This window comes from Salminus brasiliensis, chromosome 18 (assembly GCF_030463535.1).
Source record: "Salminus brasiliensis chromosome 18, fSalBra1.hap2, whole genome shotgun sequence".
Taxonomy (NCBI): domain Eukaryota; kingdom Metazoa; phylum Chordata; class Actinopteri; order Characiformes; family Bryconidae; genus Salminus; species Salminus brasiliensis.
In genome coordinates this window covers 31,319,790-31,344,440 of record NC_132895.1, presented here as the reverse complement: position 1 = coordinate 31,344,440, position 24,651 = coordinate 31,319,790, and the positions used below count along the sequence as shown (strand labels likewise).

At 45.7% G+C, this 24,651-nt stretch overlaps 4 protein-coding genes across 5 annotated transcripts; 2 read left to right on the top strand and 2 right to left on the bottom strand.

Annotated features, from left to right (window-relative positions):
- Nucleotides 1-2,108: 2,108 nt before the first annotated feature.
- st6galnac6 (ST6 (alpha-N-acetyl-neuraminyl-2,3-beta-galactosyl-1,3)-N-acetylgalactosaminide alpha-2,6-sialyltransferase 6) lies at nt 2,109-10,179 on the top strand. Of its 2 annotated transcripts, XM_072662730.1 has the most exons (7): nt 2,109-2,197; nt 3,379-3,445; nt 3,914-4,108; nt 4,210-4,619; nt 4,989-5,096; nt 5,552-5,734; nt 7,256-10,179. In XM_072662730.1, coding segments are annotated over exons 2-7 (921 nt in total). In that variant the 5' UTR covers nt 2,109-2,197; nt 3,379-3,421; the 3' UTR covers nt 7,257-10,179. The 2 variants fall into 2 exon arrangements, with proteins under 2 accessions (XP_072518831.1, XP_072518830.1); XM_072662729.1 differs by having other exon boundaries at nt 5,552-10,179.
- A 133-nt stretch (nt 10,180-10,312) lies between these two features.
- spout1 (SPOUT domain containing methyltransferase 1) lies at nt 10,313-15,474 on the bottom strand. Its single transcript, XM_072662728.1, has 12 exons — nt 15,154-15,474; nt 14,879-14,918; nt 13,835-13,954; nt 13,592-13,751; nt 13,369-13,458; nt 13,198-13,247; nt 12,559-12,689; nt 12,210-12,279; nt 11,930-12,028; nt 11,736-11,838; nt 11,471-11,618; nt 10,313-10,600 (listed from the first exon to the last, which is right to left on the bottom strand). Exons 1-12 carry the CDS (start codon nt 15,199-15,201, stop codon nt 10,526-10,528), a joined length of 1,134 nt encoding a protein of 377 aa, XP_072518829.1. The 5' UTR covers nt 15,202-15,474; the 3' UTR covers nt 10,313-10,525.
- A 6-nt stretch (nt 15,475-15,480) lies between these two features.
- On the top strand, nt 15,481-19,509 carry nsa2 (NSA2 ribosome biogenesis homolog (S. cerevisiae)). The gene is made up of 6 exons (XM_072662731.1): nt 15,481-15,646; nt 16,914-17,101; nt 17,220-17,370; nt 17,555-17,734; nt 17,821-18,013; nt 19,030-19,509. The coding sequence occupies exons 1-6, from the start codon at nt 15,644-15,646 to the stop codon at nt 19,095-19,097; spliced, it is 783 nt and encodes a 260-aa protein (XP_072518832.1). The 5' UTR covers nt 15,481-15,643; the 3' UTR covers nt 19,098-19,509.
- A 905-nt stretch (nt 19,510-20,414) lies between these two features.
- Nucleotides 20,415-24,591, bottom strand: tor1 (torsin family 1). The gene is made up of 5 exons (XM_072661305.1): nt 24,531-24,591; nt 23,918-24,183; nt 22,704-22,879; nt 22,379-22,506; nt 20,415-21,758 (listed from the first exon to the last, which is right to left on the bottom strand). The coding sequence occupies exons 1-5, from the start codon at nt 24,589-24,591 to the stop codon at nt 21,511-21,513; spliced, it is 879 nt and encodes a 292-aa protein (XP_072517406.1). The 3' UTR covers nt 20,415-21,510.
- Between the last annotated feature and the right edge of the window lie 60 nt (nt 24,592-24,651).

Here is a 24,651-nt window from a genome sequence, read left to right as displayed (position 1 = left end):
CAGTTCTTAGATGTGTGTTTTATACTCCAGCCATGACCTCATGGCCTAAAGCTCCAAAAATAGGGTTTCTGTTTACATTTAATCTGAATATTTTCTTTTTGTTAATCAGGCCGGCTTAAAATAGGCTGGTCTCTGTGGATTACCACACACCTTCTCTCTCTAATCTTATTTGCTGCTGAGTGCTCTAAAGGTGTTAAGAGCTGGCGCTGAAGTGAAACCCCACCTCTGGTATTCTGATAAGCTCCGCCTCCCGGGCTGGGATTGGCCTGGTGTTGACACTCTAGAGCAGGGGTCATCAGTTCTGGGCCTCGAGGCCTGGGCTGGTGTCCACAGTTTGTTGAGTTTCCTTGAGTTCCCTGCTTTGACACACTGAGTTTACTGGTGCTCATGGAGGCCCAACAGTATATATATGTTAAAAAAAAACAAACAAACAAACAAATAAAGACCTAATTGTGCTGGACATGGACATCGCTAAGACATGGCCTTGTTTTTTGGTATTGAGACTTCTTAGCCAAATTGTTCTTTTGGATGGAACATACGCTAGGTGGGCATGGGCTCTGAGTTGGTTGATACCCAGTTAGGCTTTCCAAATGGGCCCATATACATCATTACAGCCCACCTCAATCTCACATGGGTCCCATCTAGGCCCCATGTGTCATGTGCAATCCAGAGAGGACCCATGTTTAACCCTTTCTTGTCCCATCACCACAGCCTGTGGACCACACCTGTCTTGAGATACCCATACAGGCCCTACATGGGCATGTTATCTGGGTTGCAAAACCAATAAAAAAAAAAACTAGCAGCTCTTTGTTCCAGCATAAAAAAAATGCTCAAAAATGAGAGGGAAACTGGTCTCTTTGCCTCGTTTACCCTCCCTGCTCTTGGGTGTGTGTGGTACAAAGGCTTATCGTCTTAGCTCAAACACACACACACACACACACTGGATTGAACAGATTGCGAAAGTGTTCGTTCTCCGCTCAAGTCCTCATAGGCTGGCTAGCAGAAGTTAGCATTACTCCAGCAGTGGTCATTTCTGGTCTGAACAATGGTCGGTCTTTGCTGGGGAAAGAGGGAGCAGCTTCGGGATCATCCTGACGCTCCACTGACTTCAACAGGGAGAATGGCGTCTCCGTCATTGCCACCCCAGGCCGCTGCTAATGCACTAGAGGACTTTGGTGGAGATCTTACACTTACGGCATCTAACCTTAGTAAATGTCTAGTTTTTTTTATAGACAAGAACTTGAAGATGTCAGGTATTCTGCTACGTTCCATAAGGGGGCGCTATAAGCGAGATTGTATTTGTGACAGTGGTGCAAAAATGAGTTAAACTCCCAAACTGTAGGAGGAGCCCAAGAGCAAAATATACCAATTCCTACATAAGCCTGCTTTAAGTGCATGAACTTAACCCACTAGGCATGGAAATGTGTTGGATATCCCAAAACGATGATGCCGAGTCGTCTACGAACACTGCGAAATATCAAACTAAGAGAATTAATATGTTAGCTAAGCATCGGAGTGTAAAAACTTTTTTAAAAGATTAAAAACAGAATTTAAAAACATCTGAGTCTAGAATCCCGCTTGTGAATACCGCTTTACTGGTGGTGGTCCGAGTGCAAGTTCCCAGTGGTACAAACGGTAATTCCCAGTTTTTACATATTGCTTCTTTAACCAAAGCTGTGTAAGATGCTAGTTTTAAAATGCTAGTTTAGCTTAGGTTAAATAATCTAAGCTGATATCAAATATTTTCACAATACCAACATAATAGCAATAGCAACATAAGAAATGTGGGCGGGGCGTTGACCAGACAGACCGGTACTGGCAGCCTCCGCAGCCAATCAGATTTAAGGTCGGTTTAAAGTCGCCTTTTTCTGAATTTTCACAACTTTCTGGACGTTTATGAGCTAATAGATAATAAATCAACTCCAGTACATTATTATTATTATTATTATTATTATTATTATTATTATTATTATTATTATTTGTTGTTGGTTTACTCGTGTTTTTGCCCGTTTTTCGCCGCCACCCTCACACAGACAAGCCCCGCCTGCCTCGCAACGAGCCAATCCCGAAGAGGGAGGCGTGGCCGGCCTGAAAACGGGTGTGGGAGGGGAAACCCACCGCAGACATCATGGAGCAGGTTTCTCCGCACCGGAATGGCGATGATCCGCCGGAGAAGCGAGAGGACAGCGCCGGCTCGGTGAGTAAACAGCGGGGCGGGGAGAGCTGCACCGGAGCTGGATGGAGGGTTTCCGCGTGTGTGAGGCTGAGATCGCGGCGGGTTGAGAGGGTGGACGGAGCCGAAGTGCTTTGTCTGGATGAGGGCTGCTAGACAGCGGAGGCTCGGCGGGGGGCTGGAGCGAGGGGGGGTTTGCGTGCTTGGTGTTTACTGGTAGGTTCTGTGCAAATGTGGCGTTTTTTGAGTTTTTACTGGGCGATTACTGGACGGGGGCTTTTTTTTATATTATTATGTAAGAGCACAAACACCTTCTCCTCATATCCGTTATTTCAGACAGTCCCCCACCCACCCTGCCCGCAACTGCTGAGGGCTGTAATGGCCTTCTGTTTATCTGATATTAGGGCCATTTTCGACAGTTACGGTATTAAATGTGGATTAAAATTCACGTTGATTAATAATACAAATTAATAACAGCAGCAAACGGCGTTGTTGTTATTTATTTATTTATTAATATTTTTCACGCGCCTTTTTTTTTTACCGTTATTTTGGTATCGGCATCATTGCATTGCTTAAAATGCAGTAAGGAGTATGAGCTTATTAATTATTATATTAATTCATTAATTACAATTTTTTAAATAATAAAAATGATAAAATTGATGATTAATAATAATAATAATAACACTGTTATAATAATGTTATCCACATTATTAACATAGGCTATCACTATATCACTAGCAGTATTATATCACTAATATCACTAGCAGTATTAGTATTATTAGCCTATCATTAGCACCGTTATTGAGTATCCTGTGCATAAGCAGCCTATGGTTATTATAAGGCCTGTGTGCTTCTTGCTTCTGAGCCCACTCAAACATTAATCCAGCTCAGATTGGATTAGGCTCAGTCCAATCACATCAGATGTGGCCGTCAGTTAGTGGAAAGTGATTTGATCCCCGTTGGGGGAAAAAAAAAAAAAAAAAAAAAAACGGTTTAGCATCCTAGAAAGAGTTTCACCACAGCTACCGCCGGCGCCGGCGCACTGGGCCGGAGTGGGTTGGAAAAGGACACTTCTACAGCCTTGCCTCTAGATAAGCAGCCATATGGTTATCTAGGACACTTTTACCCGCTCTTTCTCTCTCTCTCTCTCTCTCTCTCTCTCTCACTCGCTCTCGCTCGCTCTCTCTCTCTCTCTCTCCCTACAGGCATAAAGTCTGCATCATGTGATAGTGGATCAGCGGCAGGAGAATGGGTCTGCGGTTGGTGGACAAGGTAAATGCAGACAGGCCTGGCACTGCTTTTCCTTAAATAACAGATACGGGACCTTTGAGCCATGGAGATGCTCTTACGTCTGAAGCACGTCCACAGGTAGGCGAATGTAGGGTGTGAAGTCTCGCCCAAGGACTCCTATGATCTGAGGATCGCTGGTTCGATTCCCTGCTTGCCATCAGCAGCCGGAGTCAGAGAGAGCACAATTGGCCCTGCTCTCTCAGGGGTGGGTGACGGTGCTTCCTCCCAACCACTCCGAGTGTGATGTTGGTCAGTACAGGCGTCCGTCAGCTGTTGTATCAGAGCTGGGGAGCCGAGCTTCTGCTGGAACTTCTTGGTGCCAGATGCCATAGAGACCACCTTCAGGGGTCTTGTAGAGGAAGGCTGACCAGGGAGGGGAAGCCCAATGTAGGTGTTTTCAGTAGTATACTGTACTGAACCTCTCCATGCTGTCGTTTGCACGACACACAGGGGCACCACAGCCAGCGGATGGCGATCTTTGGGGCGGTCTTCATCATCACGACCCTCCTCATCCTCTACAGTTCCAACACTGGCAACGAGCTGTACGATTCGTTCAAAGTGGGGCAGTACCACGAAGCCATCAAAACCACAAACCTGAAGAAATGGGCTGGCAAAGAAGGCTACCTGCCTGTTTTCAGCAACAAGGTAGGGCCACGTAAATGGCAGATCCGGGTACTTGGTACTTGGTGGCCTGGTCAGCACCCCTGAAATGTGTGTGTTTGTGTGTGTGTGTGTGTGTGTCTCAGAGCATGGCCCTGCACTGTCACCAGTGCGCGCTGGTGATGAGCTCGAGCCACGTCCTGGGCAGCCGCGCCGGAGAGGAGATTGACCGCTCCGAGTGCGTGATCCGCATGAACGACGCCCCTACCTCCGGGTTCGAGACGGACGTGGGGAACCGGACCAGCCTGCGCGTGGTCGCCCACTCCAGCGTGTTCCGGGTCATCCGCAAGCCACAGGAGTTCCTCAACCGCTCCGAGAACCCGTCCATCATATTCTGGGGCCCGCCCACCAAGATCGGGCGGGACGCCAAAGGAACGCTGTACAGGCTGATCCAGCGGGTCAGCATGACCTACAGCAACCTGTCCACCTTCACCATCTCCCCGGGCAAGATGCGCAAGTTCGACGCGCTCTTTCAGAAGGAGACTGGACGAGATCGGTAGGGACAGACTCTCCAGGCTCATCCCCTGGCTAGGCTGGGGGTCCTTTGTTTTAGTCCAAGATATGTTTGGGGTCAGAAGTGTGCTTCTTTAGTTCTTCTGGCACTAGGAGGCTAATGTAGCCAACAGACGACTGGAACTAGTGTCTATGTAAGCTAAAGAAATAGCACCAACTAGTGGGTGATGTGTGGGTAGCTCTAGTCTGAGGTCACCCAGTTTGTTTTTAGGGGGGAGTAGAAATGGCCGATCGGCTGGTGTTAGCTTTTAGCACAGGACAGATACGTCTTCGCTTGCAGAGTTGGAGTTATTGGGTCAGGATTGTTGTTCCGCTGATTTTGTGACCCACGTTGTTTGTCCTGTGTTCTCAGACAGAAGTCTCAGTCATGGCTAAGCACCGGCTGGTTCACCATGGTGATTGCTATTGAGATATGCGATAACATCAAGGTTTATGGGATGGTTCCTCCGAGCTATTGCGGGTAAGGAAAGCTTTCTTTTTCTGTGAACTTAAAGAGCTTTTAAGACATTTCCAATGTTCCCAAATGTTCCCAAAGATTCCTAAATTGTTCTAAACTGTTCCAAAAAGTTGTCACTTTGTTAGTTGTTTGAAGTTGCTCCTCAACTTCTCCTCTTCAACCTTGGCACTTCGAGGGGTCATTTGAGGTTATACAGTATGGAAATGGCCTTTAAGATAGCACTGGGGATTCCCCGAAGTGCAGCCTGATAAGGGCCTGTTAAACAGTATTGGAGAGAGCTCCACCATCATTCCAGAGAACACAGTTCTTCCACTGCTCCACAGCTCAATGCTGGGGGGCTTTATACCCCTCTAGTCCACGCCTATTCATTAGAAGGGGTGTCCACAAACATTTGAACCATCTGGAGAACATATGAACATACTTTTCTGAAGTGCGATGTTTTAATATCCATGTTGCAGGAGGCACCCTCAGCCCAAGCGGATGCCGTACCACTACTACAAGCCCAGAGGGCCGGACGAGTGCGTGACGTACCTGCAGAACGAGAAGGGTCGCCGAGGAAACCACCATCGCTTCATCACCGAGAAACAGGTGTTCGCTCGCTGGGCCAAACTCTACAACATCACCTTCACACACCCTGCCTGGTGAGAAACCCGACAGTCCAGGCTGTTGAGACTGAGCCAGGGCGGCTTTCTAAAGCCAGATTAATCCAAAAACAGCGCCCCGAAACGTCCGAGCCAACACAAGTGGGAAAGAGGCTGAGGAGGAACTCTTCAGGAAAGATATTTCCGTTCTTGCCTTTTTTTTTTTTTTGGTCAATAAGACGGTGTATAAACTGACATGGAATCGAAGGTGCTTAGAATTCGCAAAATTTACCCACCTGAGCAATCGCTCGTTACGTAGGGTTAAATTCCAGACATTTCTAAACTGACTCCTGATTTCAGATTGATGGGAGGGGATTCCACACATTGACGTTCTCGAGGCCTACAGAAGATCAGGAGATCTAAATAGTCCAATATTAATTAATGCTATGAACAATGAGCCCTCAAGAGTAATAGTAGCTTAAGGTGGCACCTTCTTCAGATCTTCTGGGACTCCAGATCTCCACAACAGCAAATCTTCAATACAGCCAAAAACGAACGAGTGCCTGAATACGTGCCTTGTGTTTACGTGGTAGTGCTGATAGGCTAGTTCTTGCACCATGCGCACTAGGGGCGTATCGGTGCTCAGGTGCGATTTGATGAACCTAAGAAATCCAGAAAATCCTGGATTCTGAAGAGTGATGCAGTTTGGTCTTTATGAAAAAGCCCCGCCCACTCTATACCTACGTACACCTATAGTCTAGTCGGGCGCGCCCATGGCTCGTGTTTTCAACGAGAGGTGGTAAACCTTAAAGACCTGTCCATTACATAGCATAAGCCCCGCCCTTCCCCACCCACTCCGTTTTCTTGCTGATGTTGGCGTTTTCCACTAAAGGCAGGAAATGATAGAACCGCCAATTATATATTACAAGCCCCGCCCACTCTATTCTGGTCAGATGCGCCTAGTTTTTCTTGCTGATCAAAGACCCGCCTACTATACGTTTTTCAGTCAGGCGTGAGCGAACTGGAACGTCAGTGTGTGGAATCGAGTCTAGAACCCGTAGTTCTCAAACCCCTCCTAGTAAGAATGCTGATCTGGGATCTGTTATGCCTCCTTTGGCCAATCTTAGATCAGTGCTCTTACTCTGGAAGGCTTGCAAAGCTTGATTAGCTACCGGGGGCCAGAGCTTTGGAGTAAGCTCCCAATTTTCGAATGCCTTGGAATCGGAGAATCGGCTAGTTTTCCAAGCCAACCAGCCAGACTTCAGGGTTTAGCCAAAAATAACCTTTCCCGATTATTCCAGAGCATTTCACTGTATTTAAATACTACTTCCCGTTTGTTCAGTGCACAAAAAGAAGTCAGTTATGATAAAGGTTTTATGAGATGTAAAGAATTTCGCAATAATTAGCAAAGCGCTGCTGAGCACACTTTTATTTTTTTGTAAGAAAAAAAATTGAAAATAATAAAGTGTTATTTAAAAAAAATGATATTTTTAAACATGTATATTTTGGAAATGCCCTTAATTGAAAAAGTAAAAGCTTAGCAGACTAGACATAATCATATCCCCATTTTTTCTATCATAGACACGTCCAGTCCCATTAACAGCAGCACCTCCTGTGTACTTACGGGAAAGCTTCACTTGGGAGCTCTTCCCGACACACCTGTGCCAACCTTCTACAGCTTCCTAGGGGCAGCGTGGCTTAGACCGAGTGTCCGGACAGCACCAGGTCTGAAGCACGGGTCAGTCTGTACTGAACGCAGACTGTCGCTGTTGTATCAAAACCTCGCAATGCCTTTTTACAGTTTTTTTTTTATACTTTACATTTTATGATGAACAAAATTGGCTTCAATTATTTGGGACAAGTAAAATCTCCTGTAAAGTTACTTGCCTGTAAAGACTGCCAAAAAGGACTACTTTTGAGTAAAGACCACCTGTAAAGTTTCTGTTTCAGAGTCTGTAAAGTAAGTATCTCAGACTAGGGCCTATTACCTATTTCGTAAAGTTACTATTTCAGACAAGGGCCTGTAAAGTCTCTTGTAAAGTCGTTATTTCAGAGTATAACCAGTTAAATCTCCTGTAAAGTTTCTTTTTTTCCAGGGTAGGGATTATTATTAAGTCACTGTTTTATAGTTTCACGTAAATTTACAGTTTCAGAGCAAGGCTTGTAAAGTCTCCCATAAAGTTTCTTTTTTAGAGTCGGGGCTATGCAGTCTCCTATAAAATTAAAGTTGCAGAGTACGGCCTCTAAAGACTCCTGTAAAGTTGTCAATTTAGTGCCAGGCCTCTAAAAAAAAAAACCCTGTACAGCTTCTATTTCAAAGTAGGGTCTGTAAAGATTTTTGTAAAGTTACCGTTTTAGAGTAAGGCTCGTAAAATCTCCCATAAATGTAGTATTTCAGAGAAGAGCCTGCAATGTTTTTTTTAATAGGGTTAATATTTTAGAGTAAGGCCTGTAAAATCTTCTGTAAAGTTACACTTTCAGAGTAGGGCCTCTGTAGACTTTTGTAAAGTTACTGTTTTAGACTAAGGCCCGTAAAATCTCCCATAACTGTACTGTTTCAGAGCAGAGCTTGCAAAGTCTCTGTTTAAGCTGCCATTTTACAGTGAGGCCCTGTAAAGTAAGTCAAATCTCCTGTAAAGTTTCTCCCTGAAGTTACGATTTACGATCTAAATATTGACTAGCTGATGTATTGATCGAGCTCTGTTTCAGAGATGTGAGGTTCTTGTACGGCAGCGACGGTAGGCAGTCACGGCCCACTTGTTTCGCAACAAACAACTTACATCAACAAAAAACAAGTTACATCCTGAGCGTGGATCTGGAATCGGACAGAGCTCCAGAATTCCACAATCCCGGATTTTTTTCTTTTGCTGTGCCCAGACTATAATGGATGTTGGATCCAGATCGTCCTGAGTGAAGGAGGGGGCAAAAATAACAACGGACATCCAAAGCGAAAGCCAAACTCGTGGAATTGGAGCGCGTTTCTGTGGGTAAAAGCCTTAACTTCCGTTGGTGTTGACAGGCAGTTCCAGCGTTACCGATGTTTCCTTGCGTGATCTTTGAACTCCAAAGGCTGCGACTGCCAGCACATTTAGTACAGTGTTCTTATAGCTCATTGCAGGGCCTCTGTGCACTCGCCCTGTGTGTTAGACACGCATATAGATATATTTAAATATATAAATCTAATATAATATAAATCTATAAATGTCTTTATGCTGTTCGCTTCAGGCTCTCATTGCGTAAATGAGGCTGCTCACGTGAATACACAAAATGCTCCTGGCATGCTGTGATTGGACTACTATATTTTTGAATGGAGGGCGTTAAAGACCTCGGTTTCTACTGTTTGTTTGGGTTTTTTTTATGGTTAATTTTTTCTGAGAATGTTTGCTTCTAGCGGATGTGTGAACTCAAAGAGGAGGGGGGGAGGGGGAGGGCCGTAGATCTGAACCATCTGATCCAGATGTAGTCAATCAGCCAGGACACGCTTGGTTTCGATTATTTGGCTTTGCGATAGAGCTGGGAAGGCTCTAGCCCGCCAATTTGCAGTTAGCACTGTGGAAACCGCATGCCCGAGTCATCACCCACTGGCCTTATAAACCTTATAAAGTCTTTGACAGACTTCTCTGAAACTGTACCACCATTACGTAGTGGTTGTCTTGGTTGATTGACTACACTGGCATGAATGGGAAAACTGTGTACATTGGATTTTGGCTTCAGGTATCTGAAAGTCACGGCTTGGGATCAGCTCAAGGCCCATCCTGACTAATCAAGCACTGGAGTTCTGATGCTACACATCCCAAGAAAAGCTAACTAGCTAATTTACAAGGTGACACCCTATCCCGACTCCCGAAGCATGTGTATGAGAAGGCCTTGTCCAAAATCAGCTCCTGCACGGTTCCCTCTTGAAGTCCTGGACATTAAACTGAACACCAAGACCACCAGGACCCATCAAGGCATGGACCCCACAAGACCTCTGAAGGTGTCCTGTGGTATCTGGAACTCCAAGACTAACATTAGCAGCAGATCCTTTAAGTCCTGTCAGTTGGGAGGTAGGGAGGTAGGGCCTTTATGAGCATCGGTAAGGTAGGTGCTGACCACTGCATTCCAGGAACGCCCTACAAGTCCTGCCTGGGGTTCGAGAGCCAACTACCCAACCCACTCTTTAGTACGCGCTCCCCCATCACACGTAAAGCTCCCGACAGTGGGCTCTGCTCTGCTCTGTTTCAACACTGACGCCCCTATAATTCCAAGGCAGGCCCCCCCCTGCGCCGGAGGTCTGCACCAATACGGCTTGTACTAGGATCCAGGAAAGTAGGGAGCAGGGGTTGACTCTGGACAGGGCCTGAGAGACAGGAATGATGTGAGGAACGTAATACAACCAATATGGCGATTAGTGTTCTCATGGTGACCTTCTGACATCACCTCTTGATTGTGTTCTTGTGCTCGTCACTCTTTATGAATGTTCTGTACATAACGTGTCTTAAGAAGATTATATACCTTTAAAAAAAAAAAAACGGCTCCCGAGTGTCTTTTCTTCTGTCATTACTGCTGAACTGACTGTTCACTTGCTCCCTAGGATATCCACCCCTTGACAACAGACACCATGGGACCAGATCTTCAATGTTGTTCACTTCACCTGGTTTTAATGTTATGGCTGATCAGTGTGTATGGCAGAATGAGGACCCCCCCCCCAAAAAAAAACAAGCAAACAAAAAAAACAAACATAAAAACAAAACATGAAGAAACAGTACAATGAATTATGTTCCACGGCTGTGTCCCAATCCCAAACTGATGCAGGAGTGCACACTCTGAGAATTAATGTCCCAATGTTCATATTTCGGTCACTTCCAGCAGTCACTGCTTAGCTTGGTCAGAGAGTCTAGTGGCGATTTTTTGCCGCAACAAGGACAGGGAAATCAATATGGCCTCCTGTGGAGGGGGGGGGTGGGAAATCAATTAATCAGTCAATTAACAGAAGGTTGGATTAACAATGGGTGCAACATATCTACTTAGCATTAGAATGGGGTGTCCACAAACATTTGGACACATACTGTACAAGAAAAGGGCTCATCTACAGCAGAGGCAACCCCCCCCCCCAATTGCCTGAATGGCTTCACTGTGCTGGAGATCTAGTCAGGGCACCATGTGACTGGACCCAACAGCAGCACGTTACCAATTAGCTCCATCTACAGTGTTCCCGCTCTCCCTCTGAACTGGAAGTCGGATGATGTGGGTGGAAATCCCAAGCTACATTTTTCCATTTAACTTACATAGACACTGTAACTGTATTCTGTGCTGTTGTCAGCGAATGGCTAGACTTCCTCCCTCTGAATCTAGAGAGTAAAATGCACACAGTGCCACCCAGTGTGTACTAAAGCTCAAGCCTGCCAAAACCGGATTGCGATCCTACCCAGTGACTCGGGATCGAGGGCAGATCCAGGCATTTTTAATGTATCGGGTATCAGCGTTTAAGGATTCGATACGAGCCTTAGGCTTGCTGTAGCAGAGCGCCATCTGGCTGCCCCTAGGCGCTATTAATGGACGTGATCATCAGCTGCTTTTTCTAAAGACTAGAGTTCACCTGTGCCATTATTTTAGTGAGGAGAACCAAACCAAGCCTAATTAGAATTGAGAAGAGGGGCGACGTTCCTAAAGTTAGCTGTCTACTCTACTACTACTACTACTACTACTAACTGTCTATTCTACCTTAAATAGCGCCGTAGTTCCAGTGTGCATTTCAACAGCAGAGTGTATTTGCTGAGAAGAAGGCTAATGCTAATGCTAATAGTAATAACTCACCTCCGTGCGAATGGTGCGGCTGCCCTGGCCCGGGCAGGTGTTGAGGTACATGTCGAAGAGCACGCTGGGGTCTGTCACTTCCAGATTCGGATCTGCATCGACACTCGCCTCTAGACCCTGAAGGCCTCCAAACACCACCAACATGTGCCTGAGAGCGAGAGAGCGAGAGAGATCCGATCAGTTCTTTATCGGGGGGGGGGATCTGAGAGACCGTAAGGGACCCCGAAAGTATATAAAGGGTGCAAGCAAGCCCTATGACACACACCTGAACTGAGGCAAGGAAGTGAAGTCAGCATCACTTCCCTTCTCAGATGTCCCAATGGTCAGATCGTAGCCCTCTTTGAACGGACACTCAGTCATTACAGCACCTGGGAGGCACACATACATATCCTTATTAATATACAGGAAGCTGAACCAGAAAAAAGGACGGACTGAAAGATATAAAGACGTGTAACTCACTGAGGCAGGACGCTAGGCGGACACTGTAGCCCCAGTGCAGTCCACCTTCTGTCCTGGGAATGTGAGGAGCCACCACTACTCCCTTATACGCCTTGCTTTCTGCGATACAAATGCACATGCATACACACACACACACAATACAGAGATGTTAGAGCTGCCCTAGACAACCGTAAGTGCTATTACTGTGAAATGGAAAGCCACAAAGTGGTAAAGCACTCATATTTAGAGAGTGGGACTACTGAGTGAGTGTGTGTGTGTGTGTGTGTGTGTGTGTGTATACCTGCATTCTGATTCATCATTCGTACGGTCACTCTCAGACCGGGCTGAAGCTGCTTATCAATCTTGACTTCCTGTGCACAAAAATCAAAACATCCAACATTTTAGGTCACTTCCTGCTTCACAAAAGGCAGAACTATACTTCCCTGCCCTCAGTGAACATCAAAGGAAGGTCAAAAGAATGGACAAAGCAGTGGCCAGTTCCTGTGTCAGCTTTAGGACTAGAAAACAACTACTTGGCAAATGATCAGATCTATGTTAGCCTTGTAGCAACAGAACAAGCTAAAGACGTAGCGCTGTAATGTGTTAAGTTTCTTGCTTACACACACACACACACACACACACACTTTCACCTTTCTCATTCCACAATTGACCAAAGAGCCTTTTCCTGCTTTACATGGCCGGTCCATCACTACACCCTCTCTAAACTCCGCCTCATCATCAATGCGCATGTGATGGGGGCTGTCCAGAGGATTCAACAAACCTGGAAAACAAACACACACACACACACACACACACACACACTTAAAATGATATTCAAAATCCATAATTATCTTTAGCATGACAGGGGCATGCCTAGAATTTTAAGCAAAACCATACTAACCATGATTTCAAACTATGCATTTGTATGGTCAAAAGAATGTGGACACCCCATCTAATTGGTCAGCTAAGGTGTTGCCACCCATTGCTACAGCTCCAGGGGTGCAGCCCTCCCTCCCCATGTCAGTCAGTGAAATTTCTGACCTGTTAGAGCTGCCCCAGACAACCGTAAGTGCCATTACACTCCAGTAGACCCCTCAAACAGGTAATGTGTTCCAAAAAAATAATCAATCAATCAACTCTCCTGTGTTGGATCCCTCACTACGGAGTACCTAAACTGCCTCCAGAAGTGACGTCAGCACAAGTACGGAGCGTCGGATGCTTCATTAAATGAGTTTCCTGTTTCCTAAATGGCACGCCCCTGTAACACAGGTGAACAGTGTAGCACCCACCAGCGAACTGCAGGTCAGGATGTTTGGGGAAGAACACTTTCCGCAGATACCTGCAGAGACAGAAACACACATCACATAGCACTGAACTGTACAGCTGTAGTGGCCTAGGGCTTCCCCTGGTACTAAACTCGGCTAGGCTGCCTACTGTTAGCGTGAGGAAACAGCACTCACTGTGGACACTCGAGGTACTGCAGGATTCTGGCCAGCTGAACGCAGGCCTTGCCCTTCTTCCCCACGCCTTTAAACTCTCCCTCCACCGTCCTTACACAACACACACACACACACACACACACACACACACACACACACAAAATGTTCATGTTAACACATTACACACAGTCAAAGGCCAAATGTGACGTGTAAGCTCAACGAGTCAACAGAGTCTCTCGCCTACCCTGTGTCCTCCCCCTGCTCGTCGAATATGACCACCTCGTCCACGCAGAACACAGTGCAGGCACGTGCGATCTGTCCCGCCAGGTACGTCCGCAACTCGGGAGACTGAGCGTTGTCCATCACGGAGCCTGGCAGGGCAATGCTCACGGTGTACAAGCGACCTGCCGGGGACCAAACAGAGGGCGTCAGAGGTCTGACGGGGGCTTGTTTCGGTTAGGTCAGGTTCTTGGTGACATCACGCTACCTTTGCCCCTCTGCTCCTCTTGACACTGCTGCTGCCTCTCCTCCTCCTCCTTCGCCTTGTTGACCTTCTCCAGCTGCCGGATCAGCTTGGCCTCCTTCCATTTCTTCTTCTGTTCTTTCTCTATAGGTCACACACACACACACACACAAAAGACAGGTAAGGCTTGCTCTCATGTGTCCAAGAACGTTCTCCCTCATTCATACTGTTCTAGAACATTCTTCAATCTTCTCCATTCTACGTTCTATCTATGCTCTTAGCTTCTCCCTCCACGCACTGTTCTACAATGTTCTCCCTCCACGTACTGTTCTACAGTGTTCTCCCAATGTTCTCCCTCCACGCACTGTTCTACAATGTTCTCCCTCCACGTACTGTTCTACAGTGTTCTCCCAATGTTCTCCCTCCATGCACTGTTCTAGAATATCCGCCTCCATTCATATTATTGTAGAACGTTCTCCTCACTTACACTGTTCTAGAATGTTCTCCCTAATTCAAGGTTCTAGAATGTTCTCCCTCCCTCCATGCACTGTTCTAGAATGGCCACCTCCATTCATATTATTGTAATGTTCTCCTCACTTACACTGTTCTAGAATGTTCTCCTTAAAACACAGTTCTAGAATGTACTTCCTCTCTTCATGCACTGTTCTAGAATGTACTCCCTAAATCACAGTTCTAAATCATTCATACGGTCCTAGGACGTTCCTCTGAACTTCCCTATATCCTGTTCTAGAATATCAGAATATAAAGGCCAGCTCAGTTGCCTAGCTCAGTTGCCTAGCTCAGTTGCCTAGCTCAGTTGCCTAGCTCAGTTCCCTAGCTCAGTTCCCTAGCTCAGTTCCCTAGCCCTGAGGCTGTGTCTGAAACTAAAGTTGCCGCCTTGATACCTTGCTGCCTCATAAGTCAGCGTAACGACTGTTAGGAAAGCCACGATATTGATCCTGCACTTCGAGACTTGACTTCCTGCCTTCCTCACTAAGTAGGCAGCGCTGTTACGATTGAGACACAGCCCGAGGACGCACGGCCCCACGTGTAGAAAACGGTACCTACTTTCGGCTTTTATTCTCCTCCAGTCCACTTTCTCTTCAACCTGAAAGCAAAATCAAGCACGTTACCTTTATCCACACACACATACACACACCGACACGCCATATTAGCTAATATAGCACTAGCAAAATAGCTCCAGAACTAGCTAGCTAGCTAGTGTGCTTCCCTTAACGCCCGGACTAGCGTCAGTCCACGTATTTAAATATATGTCTTATAAATGAATAAAAAGTAAATAAGAAATGCATTAGTGGGGTTATAAAGAGGGAAGGTGCCCACACCGCTTTTGTAAGGAGTTTCTGTTTCTTCTTAGCAGGACCCTCCGACATGTTGCTCACTTCTGTGCTTCGTCCAAATCGAGTAAACAAGGGGACGTCGAGGCTCGAAGGCACTGTCCGGTCCGGTCCGGTCCGGTCCGGTCCAGTCCACGTTGTTGTTGTTGTTGTTGTTTCCCCTTTTTGAACACGTACACGTTGTAAATCATATATAAAATAAATATTTAACACGTGAAGTAAATATCATATTTATGCGGGACTGTATATGAGTGTGTGCGCGCATATCCGCGTGGAACGGTCGACCCTTGCTTGATCGCACCCGGACTGTTTTGCATGACGCACTTCCTTTTAAGCAGGGCGACGGGGAAAGCAACATCGAGACCCCGAGAGTCCGACATAAACAGCAGGAATCCGCCCTTTTATAACAGCAGAAGTTCGGCCACTCTTACTCAGACTATTTACCTGGTTCCTGAAGACGTGAACAGCGCCGTCCAGAATGGTAAGGAGCCGCGTGTTGCCCTGGTTCTGTCGGCGGAGTGCTTGGGGGCTAACAGCCGGGGCTAACGGCAGCGTGCGCGGTGTTGTGAGCGGAGCGGAGCGGGTTCCCCCACAAACCTGCAACCCAGCCTAAACTAGTAAAAACTGTTATTTCCACCATTAAAATGTCTTAATTTCATATAGATATCATTTATAAAACGTTTATTAGTGAAATTATCAGCTCCACAGATCTGTACAGTCAAACTGACAAACATCCTATTATTATTATTATTATTATTATTGTTAATATTAGTCGTTCTAGTAAACAGTTCCTAGTTAATATAGGAATGAATGAAAAGTTATGGCTAATTAGAATTGATTTATTGATCTGTAGATCTGTTATTTATTATTATTATTATTAATAGTAGTACTAGTAAACATTTCATAGTTATTATGTTTTTTATATTATATTATATTATAAGTTGTTTTTTTTTGTGTCTGTGGTGGATTGTTATGCCAAAGTATTATTTCATAGCATATATTATTATTATTATTATTATATATTGATGAATTATTAATAAATATTATAAATTAAAATATTATCATATTTTAATTTGAATGCTATTTCAAGATATCTATAATTTAATGAGTATTGGTAGGTTAGATCTAAACATAAATAGGTTTAATATGTATATATCACATTATTTATTATTTATTTATGTACAGTATTTTATTAGATAAAAACATATAATAGAAAAATAGAATAGTTAGAATAAATTTCTTTTAAAAAGGAGTAGAATTACACTACAGATTAATACTGGATTAAAACCACTCTTAAATTTGATAATTTTACCACTTTGATAGTTTTGCTATGTCGTTGGTGTGCTATATATAATTTAATGATTGTTAGTAGGTTAGATGTAAACATATAAATCTAGTTGGTGAGAGTAATATTGGTGTCTGAGACTGTAGTCAAGTACAGAACTGCAGTGTAGAGATCTGTAATTACAATTTTTACTTAAATTGAACTGAATAGAATCTGATATTATTATTATTATTATTGTAAATAGTATTAGATCATACATGTTTTTTAGTGTTACTGTAACTAGCAATGTTTTTGGTGGAGATGATCATGTGACACCAACAGTAATAATAATATTAATAGGAACAAAGATATCGTCATCTCCACCACTTCAGAGCATCAGCATGGCGTCTCAGACTTTAGCTCCAATGCCGAAAGGTGCTGGATGGCCGAAGATATTTATAACCTTTTTTTTTTTCCTCCACAGCCGCAGAACGAGCACATCGAGTTACACCGCAAGCGCCATGGTTACCGGCTGGACTACCATGAGAAGAAGAGGAAGAAGGAAGGTCGGGAGGCGCACGAGCGCTCGCACAAAGCCAAGAAGCTGATCGGCCTGAAGGCCAAGCTGTACAACAAACAGAGACACGCCGAGAAGATCCAGATGAAGAAAACGTGAGTGCACACGCCACCGCCGCCGTGGAAACGCGCCTCCTCAAGCTTCAGGGTGTAGGTGTGCTCGTGTGGTCGGATGCTGAGCGCTGACCTGGGTGTTCTGTGTTCTTGTGTTTAGCATCAAGATGCATGAAAAGAGAAGAACCAAACAGAAGGATGACGAGAAGACGCCGGAGGGAGCTGTGCCAGCCTACTTGCTGGACAGGGAGGGGCAGTCGCGGGCCAAGGTCCTCTCCAACATGATCAAACAGAAGAGGAAGGAGAAAGCTGTGAGTTTGGGCCAATCATCGAGAAATTGTTCTCGGCTGATTTTCCCTAAAGCGTCTTGGCTGGGGAAAAAAAATGGGCGAGCGAGCATCAGACTAAACACTCTCTTCACTAGTTAAGATGCTTTTGGGAAACGGAGCCTCCAACAGTAGATCCGAGTCTTAACGCTTTTCTGTGTGTTTGCAGGGGAAGTGGGAGGTGCCGCTGCCGAAGGTTCGTGCTCAGGGCGAGACAGAGGTTCTCAAAGTCATCCGCACCGGAAAGAGACAGAAGAAAGCCTGGAAGAGGATGGTCACCAAAGTCTGTTTCGTGGGAGACGGGTTCACGCGCAAACCTCCCAAATACGAACGCTTCATCCGGCCCATGGTGAGACCTTAGGGCTGCACGCAGATTCATACCGGAGTTAAAGCCTCTCCACGTTTCTCACGTCCTCCTTTCCTCTGTTCCCGCAGGGTTTGAGGTTCAAGAAGGCTCACGTCACTCACCCGGAGCTGAAGGCCACCTTCTGCCTGCCCATCCTGGGCGTGAAGAAGAACCCCTCCTCACCCCTCTACACCACGCTCGGAGTCATCACCAAGGGAACGGTCATCGAAGTCAACGTCAGCGAGCTTGGGCTGGTCACACAGGGCGGCAAGGTCATCTGGGGTGAGTGTTTCACGCGTTAGTAGACCCTGAGCCGGGATTCCTACATCGCAAGATCTCTCTGTCTCTCTCACACACACACACACACTGCAACCAGTGTCTAGGCCTGTTCAGCTCGGAGGTGGAATTCAGTAGCGGGACAGGGGGAGTTTCCCAGCGCTGTTAGTCCCGTCCCTCAGTCGAGATCCTGTCGCCTTTTAGTGTTTAGTGAAAACGGGCCATATAAATAACCTCAGGTTACATTAATCTATATATTAATTAAGATTTAGGGGCTTTCCTCAAGTCAGGAGGCGCTCGAGGAGGCATTTGGAGTTGTCGTGCATGGCGCAGATACCTCAGTCTAAAAGAAGACTTCTTAGCTTAGCCTAAAGCCTATATATGTGTTATAAACATGTAACGGCTAATTTTCACAATGAAATTATTACTGTTATAAGATTTGGCCATCATTACATTTTTGGGAGATGACGTACAGCGTGTAAATCGAGTAGCCACTCCCACCCTAATCGTTTAAGCAAAATTTCTTATCTCGTGAAGTGAAATCCTGTCAGACTAGGGCTTATGCTGAATAAATCCTGTGTAATCGATTGTTAGCAGTAAAGGTGTCCTGTGTTTCAGGTCTCGTCCAGCCATTTTCAGGAAGTCTGGTTTTGTAGACCCCTTAAAGCCACATTTTTATGCACACGACTTCTTAAAAGTAATCGGACGGTGACCACGTTAGAAAAGACCGTGTTGAAGGTGTAATTCAGCAGAAAATCAGAGTGACCTGATTTATCACTGATCCCAAATGCCAAGCCATGACGTGTTGGATCTCGGACATGTGCGTCTCCAGCTTACAATGGGACATGCTAGGCTAGCATTGCTAACAGCCACTGAAATTGGGCCATCACCAATCGTATCTTGGTACATTTCTTCATTTATTTGCTTGATAAATCTACCTTTTTAAAGGCAAAAAAAATCTAATCTGAACATCTAAAGGATCATTCTAAATGGGGACGGTTCTGTTTGTGTGTTTGCTCCAGGTAAATTTGCTCAAGTGACGAACAACCCGGAAAACGACGGCTGTATCAACGCGGTACTGCTGGTCTAACAGAACTCTTGACCTGTTTAAAGGACTGTGCCTGTGAGTGCGACCTTGGACTGGACCCAGTGCTCAACGCTCCTGTTCTACATACTGGAGAATGATTGCTGTGCCAGAGTGGACGACCACAAAACTCCCAACACTTGTTGCTGGATCCCTGGACAGGGATTCAGCCGAGTGATGCTTTCTATTGAAAGGAAAATCCTGTCCGTAGCTAGGCTGAACCCCTCTCTGGGGAAATACGGCCCTTTTTCTACGATTTCCCTAATTTTACACTTGATTTAACGTATCCTCCTCTCTTCATGCTCTGGAGGAGGGGTGAGCAGCATGATTCATCAGCAAGTTTCTGTGGTCCTTCCGGCCTGGTGGTTGAGAAATGTATAAATAAGAGCTTGTCTAATAAATTTGTCACTGTGCAGGATTGTGTGTTCGCACGTTTGCTTGCTCATTAACCTTCAAACAGCCGTGTAAGGTGAAGACATGGCGTCTCAATAAGCCCAAATGAACGGCTGAGAGTTCGGTGAACTCTGGTCATGGAGGTTATTTGCATACTTTTCATGATATAGATATTAGTAGCCGGTTTTTCCGATGCCAAGCCGCACAGAGCTGCTTGTAACTTGCTCATGATTAGCAAGATTGCCCACAGTGGAGCCCTGTTGGCACTCCAGAGGCGTCTGGTGCTTCACATGAATGACCCTGTAGTCAGGGGCATTGCTAGACCCAACATAGTGGGCACATGCCCCCGGAAAATCACGCAGATTTGCTACAAGGACTAGCTACATTTCTGATAATGCTCCAGCGCCTCTCCAAACGCTTTAGTTTTTTTCATTTTGGACTTTCGTTAACATTTAAAAGGAGGCCAGCCACACAACATGCTGCAGGCTATTGAAAGTGCATAGCTCTATGTTTTGGTTATAGCCATTTCTATCACTGTAACCTACCAGAAATGCATATAGGATCTGTTAGGAGCTATGTAAGCTAGCAAGATTAACTTGCTTAATTAATTAATTAATTAATTAATTAATTAATTAAGCTTGCAAGATTAACTTAATTAATTGCTATTAACTCCAGCAGCCGTGCTCCTCAATACAACCAGCAGTCTAGAAAACGCCCCTGCCTGTAGCCCGGCCCCATTACACACACTTGCTCCCTCACAGCCGCACAACAAGTGCGCAAGGCTGTAGGATGTCCTATTTCTCTAGGTTTCCTCCCCCAGGGCGCTCATGAGCATTTCAAATACAGACATGGGTGTATGACGTATTTAAGCAATGCATGCTGGGTACTGTAGGCATAGACACAACACAATAACGAATGGTAGTTTTAGGCTGAGTGGGCAGACTCCTTCATTTTCTTCCCCAATAATTTGGCATCATCAACACTTTTCCCACAGGCCCGTCCATCACTTACATACAACGCAGAACATGATCACAGCAGCGCTCGAGTGTTACAGTCCCAAAGAAAAAAGCCGAGCAGTGAGTTGTGCTGCCAGGAAAACTGAAGGATTCGTTGGCGCCCCCCACCCTCCCTCTCCATTCCATCCGCTGTAGTGGTCGTACTGGCAACTCTAGATCCGGGGATGTAGGCGGGGATGTATTTCCGTGGCAGGCCACCCCAGACTCGATAGGAAATCGTTAAAAAGGTGTAAAAAATTAAAAGGCAAAGTAAATCTAAAGACTTATGTTAAGGCATCGTGTTGCAATTCCGATTTACAGATACACAAATAATGCCGACATTCCAACGTTCCCGAAAAGCATTACTGTTTATCACCAGTGCATGACCATGCACAAACTCCCGGTCATCAAAAATGACCATTTAAGATACCCACCCTTCCCACCTTCCCACTCATTAACCCTGCTTTAGAGCAGGGGTGGGGAACGCCAGTCCTGGAAGGTCGGATTCCTGCGGTTATGTGCTTCTCCAGGTCAAAAACACCCTAATTAACACCTGTTAATTACCAGGTATAGGAGGTCTCGGAGGTCTCCGACCCTCGGTTCCCCACCCCTGCTCTAGATACTGTGAACCCCCCCTTAAAAACAAGGGGTTAAGCCGTCACAGATATTAAGGAATCAAGGAATCATCTTTTTTTTAAAAACAGAAGGACCATCATGTGATTAAAAGCCGTTCTCGCCCACCCACCCACGAGAAGGGGTTGGATCTTTGCTTGCCAGGTGAAATTCCAGCCAGCAACGAACGCAACACTCCCAAGGAGTGCCGCTCGAAGTGCTGGCCGGTACCCAGCAAGCAGGGATCCAACCCCGTGCCGCTGGTCCTCCGTGCAGACGCAGTGAGCGACATCGCAGTAGAAAAACGCTGCACACTTCGTCCAGGATTGCAGTAGTGTAAGGCCTGTATTTCAGCCCGTCCTGTCCCCTTCATTCCACTGTGAACCAGCGCAGCTTCTCAGGGAAAGTTCACGCTGTGCTCAGTCAATGTAGAAGTCCAGTCTGCTGGAGATGACCTTGCAGCCTTGCCTGGCAAACACGCGCTCCTCCTTGGGGAAGAAGTTCATGTCCCGAGCCATGAGGTCCACCACTTCGAGGTCAGGAGTCCGGCCTTTGGCGGCCATTTCGGCCATGCCGCACTGGACCACGTGCTTGTGCTCCAGAGGAAGGAACGGCACGAAGAAGTCCACCAGGTTCTTGTCTATTAAACTCGTGTGCCAGAAACCACCTAGAAGAGACGCACAGGAAGAGAGCGGTACAGCGCGAGACGTCAGTCGACAGGTTTCCGTCCAGCTGTGTCTCCTATTGTACTGTATAGGACCATCATCTCCCCTTCTAGCACAGAGGAGCGTTTACAGAGGTCGTTTAAGGGCTAATATCTCCCATTCTAGAGTACAGGAGTGTTTACTGAGGGCGTGTATGGACTAATATCTCCTATTCTAGAGTACAGGAGTGTTTACTGAGGGCGTGTATGGACTAATATCTCCTATTCTAGAGTACAGGAGTGTTTACAGAGGTGTTTAAGGGCTAATATCTCCTATTCTAGAGTACAGGAGCGTTTACTGAGGTGTTTAATGGCTAATATCTCCTATTCTAGAGTACAGGAGCGTTTAATGAGGTGTTATTATTGTGTACATTCATGTTTATTAACATAATTCATAGACTAATATATACTGTTTGTGTATAGAGGTTTTTGTGGATAAAAATAATTAGGTCAATAGCTTTTACTTTACTCTATAAGATGTGCCATTTTATCAGGACTATAAAAAGGGCCAAAGCTACCATGCAAAACAGAAGGACCTGCAAAAATAGAAAGGCCTTCATTTAGAGAAATGATCTTCCACATACTATTCTTGTTGTTAAAGACAGACAGGGACAGGGCTGTCTCAAGGTGCTTCAGCTCAATCTCCTCTCGATCCCTTCCTGCAAGCCAGAAATCCAAAGCCACTTGCACGATGTTCTCTCCTCCGGCGTTGCTACGGAAAAACCAAAACACACAGATATAAACAGAGCAACACACCGAGCTTGCCAGCTGTTGGAGGCTCCCGCCCAAACATCGGACTAAAGAGCAGTATCAATGCTCAGTGAAATATATTATATTATATAACATATATTTTTTTAGCCTAGCCTCAACCCAAATCTAACCCACATTACAGCACACACACACACACACCTGAGGAAGATGAAGATGGCCTGTCTGTAGGAGACCCCTTCCAGGTTGTCGTAGTAATCCAGGTACGGCTTGATGCTGTCGATCAGACCGGGGTGCATCTTATCCATCTCGTCAAATATGAACATGGATCGGGGGCAGTTGGTCACATTCCCCTTTATCCACTGTTGCAGTTGTGTCTGTGTGTGGAAAAAGTAGAGGCCACTTTATTAGAAACCCCTACCTTGTGCCTTCACTCACTGGCCACTTTATTAGAAACACGTACATTGTGCTTCCACTCACTGGCCACTTTATTAGAAACCCCTACCTTGTGCCTTCACTCACTGGCCACTTTATTAGAAACCCCTACCTTGTGCCTTCACTCACTGGCCACTTTATTAGAAACACGTACATTGTGCTTCCACTCACTGGCCACTTTATTAGAAACCCCTACCTTGTGCCTTCACTCACTGGCCACTTTATTAGAAACCCCTACCTTGAGTATCCACTCACTGACCACTTTATTAGAAACCCCTACCTTGAGTATCCACTCACTGACCACTTTATTAGAAACCCCTACCTTGAGCTTCCACTCACTGGCCACTTTATTAGAAACCCCTACCTTGAGCTTCCACTCACTGACCACTTTATTAGAAACCCCTACCTTGAGCTTCCACTCACTGACCACTTTATTAGAAACCCCTACCTTGAGCTTCCACTCACTGGCCACTTTATTAGAAACCCCTACCTTCAGCATCCACTCACTGACCACTTTATTAGAAACACCTACTACCTTGTGCTTCCACTCACTGGCCACTTTATTAGAAACACCTACTACCTTGTGCATTAACTCACTGGCCACTTTATTGGAAACCCAGACTACCTTGTGTTTGCACTTGCTGGCCACTTTATTGGAAACACCTACTACCTTGTGCTTCCACTCACTGGCCACTTTATTAAAACCCCCTACCTTGAGTATCCACTCACTGGCCACTTTATTAGAAACCCCTACCTTGAGCTTCCACTCACTGGCCACTTTATTAGGAACCCCTACCTTGAGCTTCCACTCACTGGCCACTTTATGAGAAACCCCTACCTTGAGTATCCATTCACTGGCCACTTTATTAGAAACCCCATATCTTGTAAATCCACTCACTGGCCACTTTATTAGAAACCCCATGTCTTGTGAATCCACTCACTGGCCACTTTATATAATATACCGATATGGCAGGGCTCACCTTGTATAACTCCAGATGCATCTCGTGGGGGAAGTGGGCCGTGGCCGCGAACAGGTGCACGAACCCGCTGGACATTCCTTTACGGTAAATGTTCTCCGCAATCAGCTCACTCACAAAGTTCTTGCCAGTGCCCGTCCAGCCGTGCAGGGAGAGCACCAGCGGCTTCCTGGGGTTCTCGTTGTTCATGAATCCCGTCACGGCCTTCAGGATGACCCGGGCGGCTACGTGCTGCCCAAACAGCTTGGCCTGCAGGTTCGCATCCAGACCTGCAAGACACACACACACACACAGGACATCAAAGAGTGTTACTAACTAAAATGCAGCTGACCACAATATTAATAAGCATGAATAAATATCATAGAAACGGAAAAACATTCATTATTAATAATCTGCAATGTTTTGAATAAGGTGTGGTTATAAACAGAAAGATGAAACGTGCACTTTGATCCATGAAGAAGTAAACAGTCTTGATGGATCAATGACCAACCCAGGTAATAAAACTAGTGCCCGCAGGTGTTCTCAAGCCTTAAAGGGAAAGTACACCCATGTTTATGTGAACATTTTTTTTAAAATATTAATTTCTATCACAGTGTTTTGACCTAAATCCACACACCGTGGAGGGATACATGCAGGGTGTCGTGAGACAAATAGTCCCCGAACACAAGCCAGGACATCGTTATCCGAATTCCCCACTGCTTCATTAACAGTATCTGTAAGTAACAGCGTCCAGAGGA

Coding starts and splice junctions, on each gene's coding strand:
- st6galnac6 (XM_072662729.1), top strand. CDS start 3,422: ATGGGTCTGCGGTTGGTGGACAAG. Junction 4,620..4,988: donor AAGGAGACTGGACGAGATCG/GTAGGGACAGAC, acceptor CTGTGTTCTCAG/ACAGAAGTCTCAGTCATGGC. Junction 5,097..5,551: donor GTTCCTCCGAGCTATTGCGG/GTAAGGAAAGCT, acceptor TCCATGTTGCAG/GAGGCACCCTCAGCCCAAGC.
- spout1 (XM_072662728.1), bottom strand. CDS start 15,201: ATGTCGGAGGGTCCTGCTAAGAAGAAACAGAAACTCCTTACAAAAGCG. Junction 14,919..15,153: donor AGAAACTCCTTACAAAAGCG/GTGTGGGCACCT, acceptor TTTTGCTTTCAG/GTTGAAGAGAAAGTGGACTG. Junction 12,690..13,197: donor TCCTGACCTGCAGTTCGCTG/GTGGGTGCTACA, acceptor TTTGTTTTCCAG/GTTTGTTGAATCCTCTGGAC.
- nsa2 (XM_072662731.1), top strand. Junction 17,102..17,219: donor AAGATCCAGATGAAGAAAAC/GTGAGTGCACAC, acceptor TCTTGTGTTTAG/CATCAAGATGCATGAAAAGA. Junction 18,014..19,029: donor GGGCGGCAAGGTCATCTGGG/GTGAGTGTTTCA, acceptor TGTTTGCTCCAG/GTAAATTTGCTCAAGTGACG.
- tor1 (XM_072661305.1), bottom strand. CDS start 24,591: ATGTCCTGGCTTGTGTTCGGGGACTATTTGTCTCACGACACCCTGCAT. Junction 24,184..24,530: donor CCTGCATGTATCCCTCCACG/GTGTGTGGATTT, acceptor TGTGTCTTGCAG/GTCTGGATGCGAACCTGCAG. Junction 21,759..22,378: donor TGTCTTTAACAACAAGAATA/GTATGTGGAAGA, acceptor CGTCTCTTCTAG/GTGGTTTCTGGCACACGAGT.